This window comes from Syzygium oleosum, unplaced genomic scaffold (assembly GCF_021117445.2).
Source record: "Syzygium oleosum isolate NSW1041296 unplaced genomic scaffold, Sole_v2.1 Sole_v2.07, whole genome shotgun sequence".
Taxonomy (NCBI): domain Eukaryota; kingdom Viridiplantae; phylum Streptophyta; class Magnoliopsida; order Myrtales; family Myrtaceae; genus Syzygium; species Syzygium oleosum.
Genome location: NW_026607491.1, coordinates 5,892,084 through 5,909,433, shown reverse-complemented (window position 1 = coordinate 5,909,433; position 17,350 = coordinate 5,892,084). Strand labels below are relative to the sequence as shown.

Genomic DNA, 17,350 nt, shown 5'->3' with positions numbered 1-17,350 from the left:
TCAAGTTTGTGCCCAAGACCACGATTGTCGCACCCAGGTCCATCAAGGTTGGGCCTAGGCCCTCGGCGCCTATGCCTGGGTCCATCGAGGTCAAGCCCTGGACCTTGGTGCCTATGCTCGAGTCCATTGAGGCCGGGCTTAGGACTACTATGCCCATGCTTGAATCCTCTACCTGCGCCTCGATCCATCAGTGCTTGCCCTGGGTCCATCGAGATCATGCTCATGATCTCTGCACTCGTGCCCTGGTCCTAGGTGCCCGATTAGTATATGTCTATTTAGGAAAATCAAATGAGATTTTCCTCACAAAATATTTTCCAATTCATTTTTAGGTTTCAACTAAATACTGGAAAATATTGTTATTTTCTTGGAAAATGACTTTCCAAAAAATATTTTTAAAAAATGTCATATTTTCCGCAAAACAAACGGAATGTAAGAGTGTGTTTGTTTGAGTGAAAGAATTTTTTGTGAATTAGTTTTCTGTACTTTCACGTATTTGGTTTATCGAAAATGATCAATCAATAAAAAATTAATTACAATCAAAGAAAATGTGCATGCTTAAAGTTATAAAAATGAATTCTCTAACTTGAAGAGGAAATTTTTTTTCTTTGGGCTCCGTTCGTTTGGCGGAAAATATTCTCCTTTTGGAAAATATTTTTCCGGAAGTCATTTTCCTGAAAAATGTTTCCCTGGAACACAATTTTCTGGTGTTCGGCTAAAATATGAAAAAGTTTCGGAAAATATTTTCTGGTGTTCGGCGACCGCCGATCCGACGGCGGCCGGCGACCGGCGGCGGCGACCGGCGACCGGCGGCGGCGTCGACCGGCTACCGGCAGAGGTGACCGACATCCGGGGGGGCAGCGGCGGCAACCGGAGAGGGGAAGGAGGAGTTTGGCGGAAAATGATTTCCGCTTTTCAGAAGCCGAAATCATTTTCCGCCAATTTGGTCATGTTTTCCCTCATTGAGGGGAAAATGTTTTCCGCCCCCGAACACCGGAAAACCCGGAAAATGTTTTCTTGGAAAACATTTTCCGCCAAACGAACACAGCCTTGAAGAAAAAACATTTTTCTGAAAAATATTTTCCCGGAAAGTATTTCTCTTTTTCATAAGCTTTCCCCAAAAAAACCACACCCTACGAAAAAAAAATAAAGGTCGGTAAGGAAATGAGATTCGATAATTCAAAACAAATTGGTAACCTAACTGGAGAAAAAAGATTGGTAAGTCATACAAATAAAGACCGATAATCTGGCAGTTGATTAATTCAAGCCATTGGTCAGATGTGCCAAAATGTCCATCCAGCCCGGCCCGTCTGCACCTCTAGTCCACACCCACTATTATATGTACGTGGGCCGGGCACAAACTTGCAAGAACCCGAATTCGACAAATCGGGCTCCCGGATCACCGCAATCGTGTTGATCGCGACGGATCCGACCCGGACACGTGTCCTCCCGCCCGCGGTCGGAGCCAGGTCAAACGTTTGACCCCGGCGCCCGTCGCTTTCGTGCTCTCCATTTGGTGTAAACCCCGAACGTACCCGCGCGCCAACTGCTGCCGCTACTACCAGGCGGCAGCAGCAGGCGAGGACGTACGCGGGAAGCGCTTCCCCTACGGCCGGCAATGGCGACAGCGAGCGAATCAAACCGCCATTAAAGAAAGCGGAAGAGAGAGAGAGAAGCAAGCTTCGCCGCACGTCGCTCTCGACGCGGTCGCGGTCTCGCTCGCGCCATTCGATCCATACAAATGTCGCAGGATCAGGACGAGGCCGGGGTGGATCTTGTCGGCTTCCTCCTGTCGCCGTCCTCCGCGCCGAGGCCTTCCCCGTCGCTCCCTCATTCCTTCTGTCTTGTTCTCTTCTCCTTGTCTCTTCTCTCTCTCTGTCTCTCCGCCTTTAGGAAGAAGCTGGCCTCGGCGCGACCGGCGTCTCCATCATTTCCTTCGCTCCTCCTCGCGTCGGGACTCTTCGGTGGGCCTGTGGGTGGGGGTCGCTTCGTTCCTCTGTCTTTTTGCTCGCCCTGGGTGGTTCCGTCGGTGCGCGTACCGAGGGTCGCTAATTGACGTTGGAATTTAGCGGGCCGCGCGTGTGAATAGAGGCGGGATGAAGTTGAGCGCATGCTTGGATCGTGGGAGGAGATCCTAGGTATGATTCCCGACCACCTAAGCGAGAATAACGTTGGAAGTTAAGAGAGAGGTGCTGCGTGTGCATCGTGTGTGTGTGTGTGTTTTTTTTAAAGTAAGATTTGTTCTCCTGTAACAGCTTTCAATTCGGTAGGTTGTTTCAGAGTAGGAAAGAAGAGCCTCAGGACACTCATTTTTCGTTTGGGTACAATTTATAGAGTGATGTTTTTCTGAATTCTTAGCAATGATAGAAGACTGAAACTTTCCTTCGAAAGATTACGATGCTTGTGTTTGATAAATGGTTGGCTATGGGGACTGATGAGTTGTGGTGCTGGCAGCGAAGGCCTCTAGCCCTTGTTTAAGGGCAAAGAGCGAAGATCCACGGTGCTAGCAGCAGTTGTTTGGTAATGGTGGAGGCAATTCAGAGTTTGTGGCGGTGGTTGCAGAGGTGATGGTAAGTTAAGCAACTTTCATATAAGAAATCTATAATATACTTGATTTCCTCACGTTACTCGAAAGCATGATTTATCCGGTTGCTATTGAGAGATGTGATAAGCAATTACTTTGAAATCTTTGTTTGAGGTATTGACTATATCGGTTTGTTAAACAAAGTCATGGGCTGAGGGTGAGTGCTTACAAATTGACAAATGAGGACCTTAGTCATCCCTTAAGATTTTTTGTTAGTTTGCCAAATGAGATTATATAAGGATTTAAGGGCCGTGAATTTGATATCCATCATTTTATTTCTTCTTTGTTTTCGAAACCTGGAATGAATATATTCTTTGCTTCATATTAATTCCTTACATGATTTGTCAGAACCACGGTGGAGCAAATTTCTGTTTTTAACACAAATGGCATCATCCTTAGAGGAGCTTCTAGCAGAGGAAGGCTTTAGAGGGAGAAAATCAATGACAAGGTCAAGAACTGTCAATTCAGATACGGTTACCATGCCTATTCACCGTTTACACGGTCAACACAGGTTAGATTCTTCATATGGAAATAGAAACAAGACACAGAGGACTAGGTCTGATGCATCAAGATACAGTTTCAGAAGTAAACTATCAAAAGACGATAGTATCAAGGTTCCGAGGTCAAGGTATGGTCCAATAATTAGAGAGAGAGTGGATGGGGGATCAAGAAAAGAGACTCATCAGAAATCCGAACATTCCTCTGGTCTACTGGAGGATAGAAGATCTAATGCCAGTTCTTCAGATTATATGCCTGGAAAAGAGATTGTTGACATTGATGCGGACAGTAGTGAGAGGATAAAGGATATATACCTTAATGAAGTGCGGAGGATGGACAAACCTTCTGATGGGGGTGACAAAAGCAGACAATCCAGAGAGAACATAGGAAAGGACATGAAACTGAATAAGAAGCACAGTAGCACTTCAAAGACGCATCTACCTGGGCAGACTCAGCCCAAAAATTTCAATGAAAAATCTAACGGAAGCTCATTAAATGGTAAAAGCTTTGAGGACAGTCAGAATCCAAAGCATGTTCATGGGACACTCCCTGAGTTTGTACCTGCGCTTGATGAAGTTGCTGTCCAAGCCACAATCTCCATCCTAACTGGATATAGCAAGCGCTATTTAAAGGACGAGGGTTTCCGTACAACCCTTCACAATAATTGCTTCTCCTGTCTTAATTCCATTGCGCCGGAACAATATTCTAATAATGAGGACAAGGTCATTTCCAATCTAAAGCAAGCAATTGATATGGTAGAAAATGCTGCAGAGGAGTGTGCAACGGCAAAGGATTTGAAAAGAGCTTCATTGCAGCTCAGTGTTGTTACTGGCTTGAATTCCAATGACTTAAAGGATGGTTTCACTTGTGGGATCCCAAATTATCATTTGTCAGCTTGTGCTCACCTGTATTTGAGTGTGATATATAAGCTACAGAACAAAGATAGAGCTTCAGCAAAGCATCTTTTGCAAGTTTTTTCTGATTCACCTTTCCAAGCTCGGACCACTTTGCTACCTGAACTATGGGAAAATCTGTTCTATCCTCATCTTTCACATTTGAAGCTCTGGCATAGTCAGGAAGCTGATTCTCTTGAGGACACTCCAAACAAGGAAAGGAGATTGACGCTTCTTGACAAAGTGTATAATGAATTTCTTGATTTGGGTACCTATCAGTTTGCAGTTTATTATAAGGATTGGCTCACGGAGGGCTTTGAAGCTCCATCTATACCCTCCATCAATATTCCTTCATTATCTCTTCAGGAGTTCCAGTTTAATGGTTCACGTGGCCATTCTGAAAAGCTACCTCAAGCGGTTGGCCCTTTTTATGCTCAGCCAATGGTAAGTAGGAAATTGTATGAAGATGTATTCGGCAGCTCAAGTAAACCTGGACCGGATGATGCTGAAGTTGAAGCAGACAACTGTCAAAGTTCTATAAGCTCTGGTAGCTCTAGTATTGAAGCCAAGCAGACATTAACATACTCCTCTGAGACAGTAAAACATATCGATCGATGTAGTGTGGAAAGTCACACCAAGAACCCTCAAGATGAAACACTTGTAAGTTGTAGCCTTCCTCATTTTGAAGCATTTGCAACATACTATCCATGTTTCTTGGTGGTCTCTTCCATTGTACATTGAGTTCATTCTTTACCATAAACGAAAGGGTTGTCCTTGCAATTTAAAAGCTAAAAGAGAGGTAGGCTTTTTTTTGGATCTACTGATAATCGTGTTGACAGATTTGATTCATACTGACCAGGAAGAGTTGTTTATTTCATTTATGCACTGGAAGTTGCATGACCTGAAACAGTAAAACTTGCTTCCGCATTTCACTGTTTGTGCTCATCCACGGGCTCATATCTATGTAGGAAGATGGGTTTCCTCTGATAGTTGGGGGAGGAAGGGGCTCAAGAGAAGCTAGCATTTCACTAGCAGAAGCCAACGATGACGAGGACAGCAATTCTGGCAGAAGCCAACAAAATGTGGATGGTTCTCAACAAATTCAGTGTTCCTCCACCAATGTGAGTCCATTTTTTGAACCTCAACAAGCTCTGTCTATCTCCTGTTGACTGCTCTTTTCTTCCTTCTGATTGCTTAGAAACTGGGACTTGTTATTCCTTCTTCTTTTACTGTTTAAGAGTACTGTCAATGTTTAATTTCCAATGATTATAATAAGTTGACTCTTGTTCCTCTGCAGACAATCCAAGTGAAGTTTTCCGTGGAAGGTGAGTTATGAAAAACTGCCATAGATGTATTGAGTGGTTAATCATGACGACTAACGCTATTTTGTATATTTCCACTTGTAGAGAGTGGAAGTCAAGAAAGCTTGCAAGGACAGTCCTTCTCAAGCATTTTGAAGCACTTCATTTGTCCACTTACGGGAAAGTTGTTTGAAGACCCAGTGACCCTGGAGACTGGTCAAACATATGAACGAGTGGCAATCAGCAAATGGTTTGACCAGGGGAATAGAACTTGTCCAATGACAGGAAAAACTCTGGAATGCTTAAGTTTGCCGCTTACAAATATTGTCATTAAGCGTGTAATTGATAGTTGGACATCTGAATGCTGCAAAAATCATATCGCTTTTTCCTCGCAAACAGTGGTCAAAAGCGAAGGGCACGAGTTTGAGCACAAAGATACTGGAGCTATCTCTATGTTGGAGCAACTGCTTATAACTTCTGATAAAGAAGCACGAATTGCAAATGCTGGGCAACTTATATCTCTTGGAGGTTTGGAATATCTCATCCAAAGGTCTGAATCAGGACCAACAGAAGAGAAAAAGAACGTTCTTGAACTCATGTTGTGTTGTATTGAAGCAGATGCAAGTTGCAGGAACCAGATAGCAGAAGGCATAAGTAGCAAATTCCTTCTTGATTTGATGCACAGCAAGCAGATCCAAGTGAGAAGAAATGCAGTGTGCTTGCTGATTGAAATTATTTGTCTGAACAGGTACGAAGAATATATGTGGTATGGTTTGAGCCCTAGCTCGCCGGCCGCGCGGACACCTCGATTATCAAAAAAAAGAAAAAAAGAAAAAAAAGAAAAAAAAAAGAATATATGTTGTAGTAGTGAATTGCTTAGGAGATATTTTTGGTACTTCCGGCAATTTAGCATCTGCATGCACATGTAGCAAATACATAAGAAGCAGCATCATTAGATAATAGTCTTTTTCTAATTTTTCCTCATTTAAATCAAGTAGAGAAGTCATTTGTGGGTAAAAGTGGAGCTGTGGAAAGTGTGGCTTGAGGAATAACTGCTCATTAAATGTGAAATGAGGCCAAGGTTTAATTTATGATCTGAAACTTTGTTGTTCTTGCTTGCGAGGAAATCACAAGTCTTTGCACTAAATGAGGTGAAATTTCTGAAATATAGATCTCCTACTTGGAGGCCTCTCTCCAAAAAAAAAAAAGAATCTTTAATTTTGTTGTGGCAATATGATAGAAATCTTGAATGACCGCAGGGGCTAATACATTTGTGGGATTAGCACTTCTGTAAGGCATTCTAAATTTGTCACTTTAATCCCTAGAAAAAAAGTACAATCGGATTAACGAGGAGGTAAAGAATGAGAATTGGAAAGAAAAGATGAAGCATGCTGGTCATATGGCTATGGTTTGAGGATTTCTCGTCTGACCTTGATTGCATAGATTGAAAAAGACGACATCAAAATGACATGGCCTGTGTGATTTTGATGGCCTATTATAAATTGCTTCCTTTAGCAACATGATTTACGATTCCAGTGAACTTTGGTCAAGTTTTGATGGTCCTTTAAGTTTTGGTATCCGAAACAGGAAATAATGGCCTTAAGATCCTTTATGAGAACTTTATCTATTGGGAGGGTGTTTAGTGTGTGTTTTGTATAGGTGTGACCGTCTGTAAGTGTTGTAATTTGTGTTTATGGCGATATATGTTTTAACGCTACAGTACCTTGAAACTGGGTGAGACAGCTTCTTAAAAGCTGCTGGATCTTTGAAGGTGCTGTAGCTGTGAGGAATTTGCCAAACACTTCATGATAGTTGCAAGACTCATTTCCATAGCTGTAGTTGCTGCACGAAAACTATATCAAACAAGCACACCATGCAATTTCTCGCCAGCAGCTACAATTGTAAAAGTTGGTACTTCAGTTTTTATATGTTGTTTGGCAAATACTTCACAGCTGCAAGGCCCTTGCAGCTGCAGTTTTTCATGGCAGCTTCTAGGAAGCTTCTTCACCCAGCTTCAAGGGTGCTGTATTATTATACTTTGCCAAAGTCACATGTTACAACACACGACAGGCACAACTACGACGCGACTAGGTTGCAACATCGCTATAGCTATACCAAAGGGATTGGGAGTACAAGTACCTGGATGTCCTTTTATAATATATCTGTGTATCTCTAGTACCTTGGTCTCCCCTGATTATGTTGGAGAGTGTGATTTTGGTTTTGAAGAAGTAACTTAAACATATCGAGAACCTGTAGTAGCAGATTGAACCTAAGCTATTCTACAATGGTTTGGCATGATACTTAGTATTCTTGTTTGACATAACAGGAGGAAGGATGTTGTATCTTTCTTGGGTAACCTAGCCAATGAAGAGATGGTCAATGCAATGCATGTTCTGCTTTTGTATCTACGAAGTGCTCCAGATTATGAAAAACCGTTGGTTGCCATACTTCTGCTGCACTTTGATCTACTGGTATACTTTCTTGACTACTCATTTTGTAGTTTTTGGGATTTTATTGGATTTGATATTCGTAACTTCTCTTCTTGCCCATTTTTGAGTTGCATCTGTAAGATATGCCTCAGTGAGTATGATGAAATTTTATGGTGATTAACTTGGTATTGGAATTTGAAGATGCAGTGTGAATTTGCAGATTTAATGAAGCCTACTCTTATTTTTTGGTTATCCATTCCAGAAAATTAAGGCTAAGATAACACTTTGGTGCAGGTAGAACCTCGGAAGTACAGCATATACAGAGAAGAGGCTGTCGATGCAATTTCCTTGGCTCTTGATCTAAGCTTAAATGATGAAAATGTTCAAGAAAGGTGCTGCAAAGCACTTCTAGTTTTTGGGGGACACTTCTCATTTTCTCAAATGTTATCCCCAGAGGATTGGATTTTAAAGCAAGAAGGATGCAGTGGGACCTACAAAGCAATCACTTGTGACAATGAACAACATGGATTTCTCGTCGACGATACTTGTTCATTTGTATGATTGGCTCTATTATCTTCTTCTTACCGTACTTTTGGCTTAATTATAACTAAAAGTTGTGTGAACCGGAAAATATTTTCATCTGGAAGTACATAATGTGTGCAATAGGGAATTTAGAGCTATTCATTGAAAATCTTGTTCATCTTCAAGTTGTCATGAAGTATATTGCATGTTGGACCAATGGAACACAGTGAAAGTTCAACAGTCTCGAAGATAGCAAGAATTTAAGGATGAGAAATCTTGGAGGACTAATTTTATTAGTAAGCCACAGTATCTAAGGGAAGAGAGAAATTTATGGTTCATTATCTCTCAGATGCTCTCATTTTACTCCATTAGTTGGTTGAACCTTCAGTCATATGAGAAGAGCAGCATATTTACTTCAGAAGTCAATTATGTTGTGGGACATTCTTTGCAAACATTCAGTTCAATCTCTAGCGATTTCTTGCTTGCCCAGCTATCTGTAATACCAAGTCGGCAAGCTGATTGCAAATCTATAATCTTAACTCTGAGAACTTAGAGAGCTTATCTGTGTTGTATATCTTTGTACATGTAAATATTTGCTTGAAGAACTTATCTAGGTTGATTTTACAGGAAAATGAAGATTCAGCTCATCGAGAGTGGCTGAAAAACCTGTTAGGATCACTTCTCGGCAGTAGAAGGAGATCATTTATAGATGCAATCTCGAAATGTTTGAGCTCAAGGGACTCGAATATGGTTCAAGTGTGTCTTATCACTGTGGCATGGTTGAGTTCTGCTCTTTCTTCACTAAGTGATGCCGAACACCAGCTTTTAGTCTTTTCAGCACTTGTGCCTCAGCTGAAAGAGAAACTGGAAAGTGGTGAACAAATGGAACACAAGATTCTTGCTTCATTTTCATTTCTCAATTTCTGCAAAATTCCAGGTTGGTTTCTTCCATGCAAGCAATTGCACTGCCAATTAATTTGAGATAAGAGATTGGGTCTGCATTTTAGAGTGCCCAAATTTGTACTATTGCCTTTGATAAACTTACTAACCAGGCGATTTTGATGTGCCTTGCTTGTCAACCTTTGGTCTGTGGTGTATAAGTCATATTGCAACCGTTTTGCATCAACAAACCGCTCTTGAATTTCTCGTAAAAACTCCTGCATCTTGAGCTTCTTTATCCCCACCACCGACACCCTTAATCCTCTGTTGTTTTATTTGGTAATGTGACATCCAAATTTTCACCTCTTGACATTGCCCATTGATTGGCAATCATGTTCATTGTGAAAAAGCTGATGCAAATGACTTTATGATAGAGTAATCAAAGGAGGATATCTTCTAATTGTCGAGGTAGGAGTAATGCTACAATATTCTCGTAGCGGGGGAAAAGTTTCCATTCTGCATGAAATGACAGCTAGAATTAACAACTTCTGTTTTCGGTATCAGAATGCAGGGTCCTATTGTTGACAATGTCTGAAGAGATCACATCTCCTCTGAGAAGCATCGCTGATGTTTCAGGGACAGCAAAGCAGCTATATGCCCTCATTTGTGGGGGGGATGATATGTGATGTAATGGCTAAAGACAACAGTTGCTCTGTAAGAATTACGTCTTTTGTGAGGATCCTCTAGTTTTTAGCTATGTCTACAAAATTGTTTGAGCCTCCTTTAGTTTAAGAATGTACAGAACTCTTTTGGTTCATATTTTTCAGTCTGCAAAGCTGATGAAGAAAGGTGTAAGAAAGCGTTGCTGAGACCATGGAACAGTGGGAGTTAGGCTAGTTGCATCTTCCTTGTGAATTGTAGAGTGAGTAAAGTAATCTAGCGTAATTTTGTCTTCAAGTTTTCCTGATAATTTGCATGGGAGATCATTCAGTTTGATATGTTCTATCCCTCTTGGTTTCTTGAAGGATAAACATATTGGAGAAACGTAATTCATTTTTTTTTCTTTGCTCCATTCCATGCCCTGTTGCATCGAAAGTCTTGAGATTTCTGTTTGGTTGTTTTTCTGTTCTTGTTCTCTCTTTCTTATTCAGGCAATTTGTGATAATTTTAGTTTCATCTTTGGTTGGTATCGGTCGTAGTTCTCCCATTAAAAGAACACAGATAGTATGACAGGAACTAAGCTACTTTGTTGATTGCCCTTCAATAAAATGTTTTTTGGTGGCAGAGTGGTTATGCATCGACAATGGGTTGGTCCACGGATCAATTATTTTAGTCGCATTTATTGTTCATGATTTTTGAACAGGCATGTTCTGTAAAGCTTGTTGCTTAAAAACTTTGGAGTGGTAAGTACAATTGAAGGCGGATAGTTCGGTGATCCTTACACTTTTCACCTAATTATATATCAGTTTGGTCGTCCATCTGATGTGGAATGCACAAATATAAGGTCAAAATACGTAACAGTTACTCATCAATGGAACTTTATTAATGTGTGATTAGGAAGTATTGAGGTAAGTAGATCGATGCACCTGCCAAATTCTTGTGGCTTAATTACAAATCAGTTTACTAGCAGAAGTAAAAGAAATGACTCGTGCCGACCTAAAATAATATCAAGAACACAGCCATGGTAATCCACTCTCTTTCACTCTCTCTACTTTGGATTCAAACCTAAGTTAAACCGCAACACATTTCACGTGTTTTATCTTCCTTATCAATGATACTAGACTAGATGTTAAGTACTTGCATCAAGCTTTAAGCGCGAGAAGTAAACTAATATGTTTCTCTCTTAATGAGAAGTAGAAAAGGAAATACTTAAATTGTAGCAAAAATAGAATCCTGACTCCTGTGAAGCTGATTACGCTTTAGCTCCCAAGAACATATCTAGCAATATAAAGACCAAAATCTTGCTCCTTTCTTCCAGTAGTCCCTCATTAAATAGCCGGACGCACTATTGCAACACTCCAAATAAGTAAGTTTTCTTTCTATCATTTGCTTCCACCGGGAAAATTACCAAAAAAGTCATAAACCTTTTGCAATTGTGCCAATTCAATCCTAAACCTTTTTTTTTTGCCAATTTAGTTCTAAACCTTTTGCAATTGTGCCAATTCAGTCCATCCGGCCACTTTTGGCCGGCCGGCGCTGACGTGGCAATTTTTAATAATTTTTTATTATTTTTTTCTCTTTCTTTTTTTTTTTCGCCTATCTTCTTCCCCAGTCGCCGGTTCGGTGACCGGCGAGAGGCTGAGGCCGGCGAGGGCCAGCCTCGCCGTCGCCGGGCGAGGTCGACCTTGCCATGGCCAGGGCGAGGTCGACCTCGCGCCGGCGGCGGCGAGGCCGCCGGATCCGGCGAGACCTCGCCGTCGCCATGGCCCGGCGAGCTCGACCTCGCTCGGCCATGGCGACGGCGAGGTCTCGCCAGGATCTGGGCGGCCTCGCCGTCGCCGGGTGACGCCGACCTCGCCATGACCGGGCGAGGCCTCGCCCGGCGACGGCGAGGTCGGCGTCACCCGGCGAGACCTCGCTGTCGTCGGGCCAGCCTTGCTGTCGCTGGGCGAGGTCTACCTCGCCATGGCCAGGGCGAGGTCAACCTCGCCCGGCGACGGTGAGGCCTCACAAGATCTGGGCGGCCTCGCCATCGCCGGGCGAGGTCGAGCCTCACCATGGCCGGGCGAGGTCGACCTCGCCAGGCGACGGTGAGGTCTCGCCCAGATCTGGCGAGGCCTCGCCGTCGTCGGGCGAGGGCCAGCCTTGCCCATGGCCGGCGAGGTGGACCTCGCCGGCCTCAGCCGGTCGCCGGTCGCTGGACCGGCGACCGGGGAAGAAGATAGGCGAAAAAAAAAAAAGAGAAAAAAATAAAAAAATAAGTAAAATTTGCCACGTCAGCAGGCCGGCGCCGCCGGCGTCCATGTCAGCGCCGGCCGGCCAAAAGTGGCCGGATGGACTGAATTGGCATAATTGCAAAAAGTTTAGGACTGAATTGACAAAAAAAAAAAAGATTTAGGATTGAATTGGCACAATTACAAAAGGTTTAGGACTTTTTTGATAATTTTTCCTGCTTCCACGCCTGTGTCGGGGAATGCTCTCGCCCAGAGTGAAGACTAAGGTAAGGATACTTTCGACGACGTCAATATCCATCATTGCTGAAAATTGTTATCTGCACATAACTAGATCCTCTTCCGTACTGTGCCATCTAAATTTAATGCTCGTCTGAATGATCAACTGTCTCCATCTAAACAGCCTGTTGCAGTTTGGAGATCTTCTCTTACAGTCTGGATGAGTTTCGCGTTTTTCGTACTCATATCTGGGTGCATATATTAGACCCTTGTCTGCAATAGGAGAAGATAACATAACTCTATGTGCAGAACTTTAATAGCGCATCACTAGGAATATGATTTGCAATCTTTCCTTTCTATTAATTCGAACAATTAGGATTGCTTTTGCAATTTAATGTCTTGTTATGCATTTTTTTGATAATCAGTTGAAGATATCCTAACTGTCAGTAACGATAAACCGTTAATAGAAATTATTTGCGTTACCCACAAGTGAATAGAGTGAGTGTAACGCTCGATAAGGACATTCCATATAGAAGAGTTCTTGAATTGCGGAAAACTGCTTGCATTAGATAGCACTCTATTGAGCAAGTATAATGCTCAATACCGATGTGCCAATTGTGGAAAATTGTTGTTTTAGATTAAATAAAAATAGTAAGACTAATGGTCAATAATAGTATGCAATTTTATATAGAACTTTTTGGAAACAATAATGACCGACAAGAAGTCAAAGTTAGCCTGAAAGAACGTATAAGTTATAACGGTCCTCAAGATCGATATGTCATTTAAATCAAAATTTTTGAATTGGAAGTCCAAGAATGTCTTCCATTTCAACAAATCGATATACCCAAGTCAAGAAGAAATTCGCTTCTAAAAACATGTTAAGTAGAAATTCGACGTAACTGTTCATAATAAAAGATGGTCAAGAATAAATTTGCAGCTAAACTGTTAAATCGAAATGTCAAATATGTATAATGCAATTTGATACTCAAGCAACTATGCAAAACTTGAGAGTTGTCTACGCATGGTTGGGTCTCCACTAGCAAGGAAAGCACATAGAACTACATCACTCACACCTTCAATTTGTTTATAGATTTACTTTATGGTTGATATGATGGACGAAACCAATTACAGTGCAGTAATTACATGCGATTTTGTAATTTTTGTTGGGACTTAGGGGGGGTTTGTTTTGCCGAAAATACTTTAAAATATATTTTGGTTAATTTTTTGTGTTTGGTACATGGAAAATCAATGACCCACTGAAAAACATTTTCCATCAAAAGAAATCACCACAGCATAAAGAGTGGAAAATGATTTCCCCGATCCAATGGGAGGAATCCAAATGAGGTGCTACTGCTGGGCAGAGAACTGGTGCTAGTTTAGAAGGCTCTCTCTCTCTCCGTAGCTTCACAGGAAACAATGTATTTCTCTAACTGTGCAACATAGGCCTCTTCAAAAATTGCAACCAATCTGAAAATTGTTTGAAACAACGGAAAACTACCCATTTTCAAGGAAATTGATTTCCGAAGAAAACGTTTTCCTGTGTCATGAATTTTTTTTCACAAAACAAATGCATCTTTAAGATGGGTCTCGCAGATTCTTAAGATATGATCGGCTTGATCTAGAAAACATATACAATCTCAATAACAGTTTTGGGAAGCCATGTCTCTCCCTCTCTCCCTTCCCGCATTCTTCCATCACTAAAATCTATCATCAAATTTGTTTAGCTTCTCTTATTAGAGAAATTGTTGTGTGTAGTTATCATTCAATTATCATGATAAACTCAGGTGCTTTGTTAATTCTTATTCAGATCACTCTCGTTCATGCTTATGTGAGTGCAGAAGACATTTCGTGCATTCACGCACGCTTGTTTAGTACTTTGGAGTGTGGCAAATATGCATCCAAACCTAAACTTGCCCATAAACCAAGTTCATTTTATTTCAAGAAAAAAAAAGCAATTAGAGGATGTTCTTTGATGCACAGCTATTCCAAACAAAAGAAACATTCTTCTCCATACATGCATCAAATTCATCATCTTTGGTTGCAAATGCTTAATACGTCACTAGATAATCACCTCTCTAAACTAGAAACTGACAGATAATGCCTTATAAAACCTTGACTGATAACTCTATAAAAATAGAGTTATTTTATCTACTCTAGGCAATAAATAATGCAATATTTGTTAGAATATATTTGGATTTCCTTTTATTTACTTAATTTTTCCTTGTTTATGCAGAATATTGAGATATGGAGAAAATAAGGAAAATATGGCAAAAAGAAGGAAAGGAATATGCGACCCAGAAAAGAGTTAGAAGGTGGATATCACATTGGGAATTTTGCAATTTATTCTCTAATTTTATACGAAAAAGAAGCAATTGCCTTGTGAGAGGAGTCTTGGATGTTATCATATAAATAGGATAACTTGGGGGAACATGGAGTTTTTTCTTTTAGATTGTTTTTGTTTTCAGTGTTCTGAGAGTTTTTCAAGTATTTTGAAGAGAAGATAAAAGTGGTGACAGAATTCTTGTTCTTTGATTCAAGATGTTTGGTTTAATTTCTATTGTCGTTTCTTCTTCTATTATGTTCTAATATTATTTGTTAGAGCTACGATATAGCCTAACCATGATGATATGAATTTCATGCTTTTTATGCTTTGCAAGTAATTTCATTCATGTGAGTTATATATTATTGTGCTTAATGCGTTTAGGTGATTGGCCACCACTTGAATGATCTGATATGTATGTTTGAGACTGAGAAGTAATAATATGTAATTGCTCCTTATAATATATAACCATGAATTAAATGTGGATAGAAATATACCATGTTATTTGTGTAGCTTTCGGTGATAAGGTGGTCCAAAAGATTCATTGTAAACCGGGAATATTCACAGATTTTAATGCGCTTATGTTTATTTAAATTCACATAGAAATATAGTGAATTGATAAACTGAGTAGGTTTGCTATACCTAGAGATAGGATAGTAAATAGACTAGGAAATTCCGCTATCACATGTTTGATATTGTTCTTGTATGCATAATGATCCGAAATTCATATCTAGTGGTTATGGTGAAATCGGATGCTCTAACATATTTTACCTGATTGATTATCTGCCTTTAGTTTATAAAATTTCGTTTTTAAAAATTGTCAATTTTTATTTGTTCTCAATTATATTTTGATCAGTTAGATAAATTTTAGAATTAGTCCATTTTTAATATTTAATTGATTTATTATCATCAATCTCTGTGGGATGATACTCTTCTCATCATTATATTACTTGTTCAACACGTTCGTTGACACGTGCAGAATTTTACGAACAAGTTTTTGGCGCCGTTGCCTAGGATTGTTTATTTAATACCAATTAATATTGATACCGGATAATTCTAAGTTTAATCTAGCTTTTATCTTATTTTTTTTCAGAGTATACATTGGTGCATGACACGTAGCCAACAAGGAAAACTTACTGAGTTTGATCCAGAAATCGAACGCACATTTAAAAGGCGACTAAGAGAACAGAGAAATCACATTAAAAAGATAGAGGGAGTTGATGATGGTAGAAATCAACGTAGACTCTTGAAAGATTATGCTACGCCAACAGTTGAGGGCACCATATCAAGTATCAGGAGACCTGCAATTCAAGCAAACAACTTTGAGATCAAGCCATCACTGATTCAGATGCTTCAACAATCAGTGCAATTTAGTGGGCTACCAAGCGATGATCCAAACGCTCACATCGATGCTTTTCATGAAATCTGTGACACAATTAAATATAATGAAGTTTCAGATGATGTTATTAGATTGAGATTATTTCCATTCTCTCTTAGAGACAAAGCTAAAGGTTGGTTCTCTTCTCTTCCTGTAGGATCGATCACTACATGGAATGATATGGCCCAAAAATTTCTTGGTAAGTTCTTTCCACCTGCAAAATCTGCAAAAATGCGCAACGATATTACTAATTTTATGCAGATGGATAATGAATCATTGTATGAAGCATGGGAAAGATTCAAGGAGTTTCTTAGGAGATGCCCACATCATGGATTACCCGTATGGATGCAAGTACAAACTTTTTATAATGGGTGTAGTACAAATCTCCGTTCTATGATTGATGCAGCTGCAGGGGGAACTCTGAATAATAAAACACCAGAAGAAGCCTACAACTTATTAGAGGAGATGGCATCCAATAGTTATCAGTGGCCTACTCAGAGGATACCAGTGCGAAAAGCTAGCGGAGTTCGTGAGGTGGATGCTTTCACGGCAATTGCTGCGCAAATTGAAGCACTCAACAAAAAGATAGATAATATGAGTGTTTCAGGCATGAAAATTCAGAATATGACATGCGATTTTTGTGATGGAGGACATGTTAGCACAGAATGTCAGGTAGGTAACACTTTTGCTCAATCTAATGAAAATGCTAACTTTGTTGGGAACTTTAACAGATCACAGAATAATCCCTACTCCAACACGTGCAATTCGGGATGGCGCAATTATCCAAATTTTTCATGGAATAATCAAAATGTGACGAGACTACCACCGGAATTCAAACAACCAGAAGAGATAAAGTCCAGTCTAGAAGATATAGTCACAAAACTTGCCAACACTACTCAGGACTTCATCAAGAGCACAGATGTGAGATTTCAGAACCAAGAGGCTTCAATCAGAAATCTGGAGATGCAAGTGGGGCAGTTAGCAAACATGATGTCTGGGAGACAACAGGGTTTTTTGCCTAGCAACACAAAGAAAAATCCAATTGAAAATGTAAAAGCTATAATCCTGAGAAGTGGTAAACAAGTGGGTGAAGAAGATACCAAACAAGAGATTTCTAGAGACAAAGAAGAAGAGGTCAAGAAACAACCAAAGGAGATAGGCAAGAGCAAACTTTTTCCAGATAATTTCAAGCCATACGTGCCGCTAGTTCCATTTCCTTAGCGACTCCAGCAGCACAAAATAGATAAGCAATTTTCTAAATTTCTTGATGTTTTTAAAAAATTGCACATTAATATTCCTTTTGCAGATGCTTTAGCACAAATGCCTAGCCATGCAAAATTTTTGAAGGAGATTTTGGCAAACAAAAGAAAGCTAGAGAATTACGAAACTGTAAAGTTGAATGAGGAATGTTCAGCCATCCTACAAAATAAATTACCTCC

The 17,350-nt window shown here is 40.3% G+C and overlaps 1 protein-coding gene, 1 non-coding gene and 1 pseudogene across 2 annotated transcripts; 2 read left to right on the top strand and 1 right to left on the bottom strand.

Annotated features, from left to right (window-relative positions):
• The first annotated feature begins 2,520 nt into the window (after window positions 1–2,520).
• On the top strand, window positions 2,521–10,060 carry LOC115665070 (putative E3 ubiquitin-protein ligase LIN-1; annotated as a pseudogene).
• A 5,581-nt stretch (window positions 10,061–15,641) lies between these two features.
• Window positions 15,642–17,132, top strand: LOC115665665 (uncharacterized). The gene has a single exon (XM_056313349.1). It carries the CDS (start codon window positions 15,642–15,644, stop codon window positions 17,130–17,132), a length of 1,491 nt encoding a protein of 496 aa, XP_056169324.1.
• Window positions 16,143–16,246, bottom strand: LOC115665666 (small nucleolar RNA R71). Its single transcript, XR_004003786.1, has one exon. It is a non-coding gene; the product is annotated as a small nucleolar RNA R71 (small nucleolar RNA).
• Window positions 17,133–17,350: the final 218 nt, after the last annotated feature.

Coding starts and splice junctions, on each gene's coding strand:
- LOC115665665 (XM_056313349.1), top strand. CDS start 15,642: ATGACACGTAGCCAACAAGGAAAACTTACTGAGTTTGATCCAGAAATC.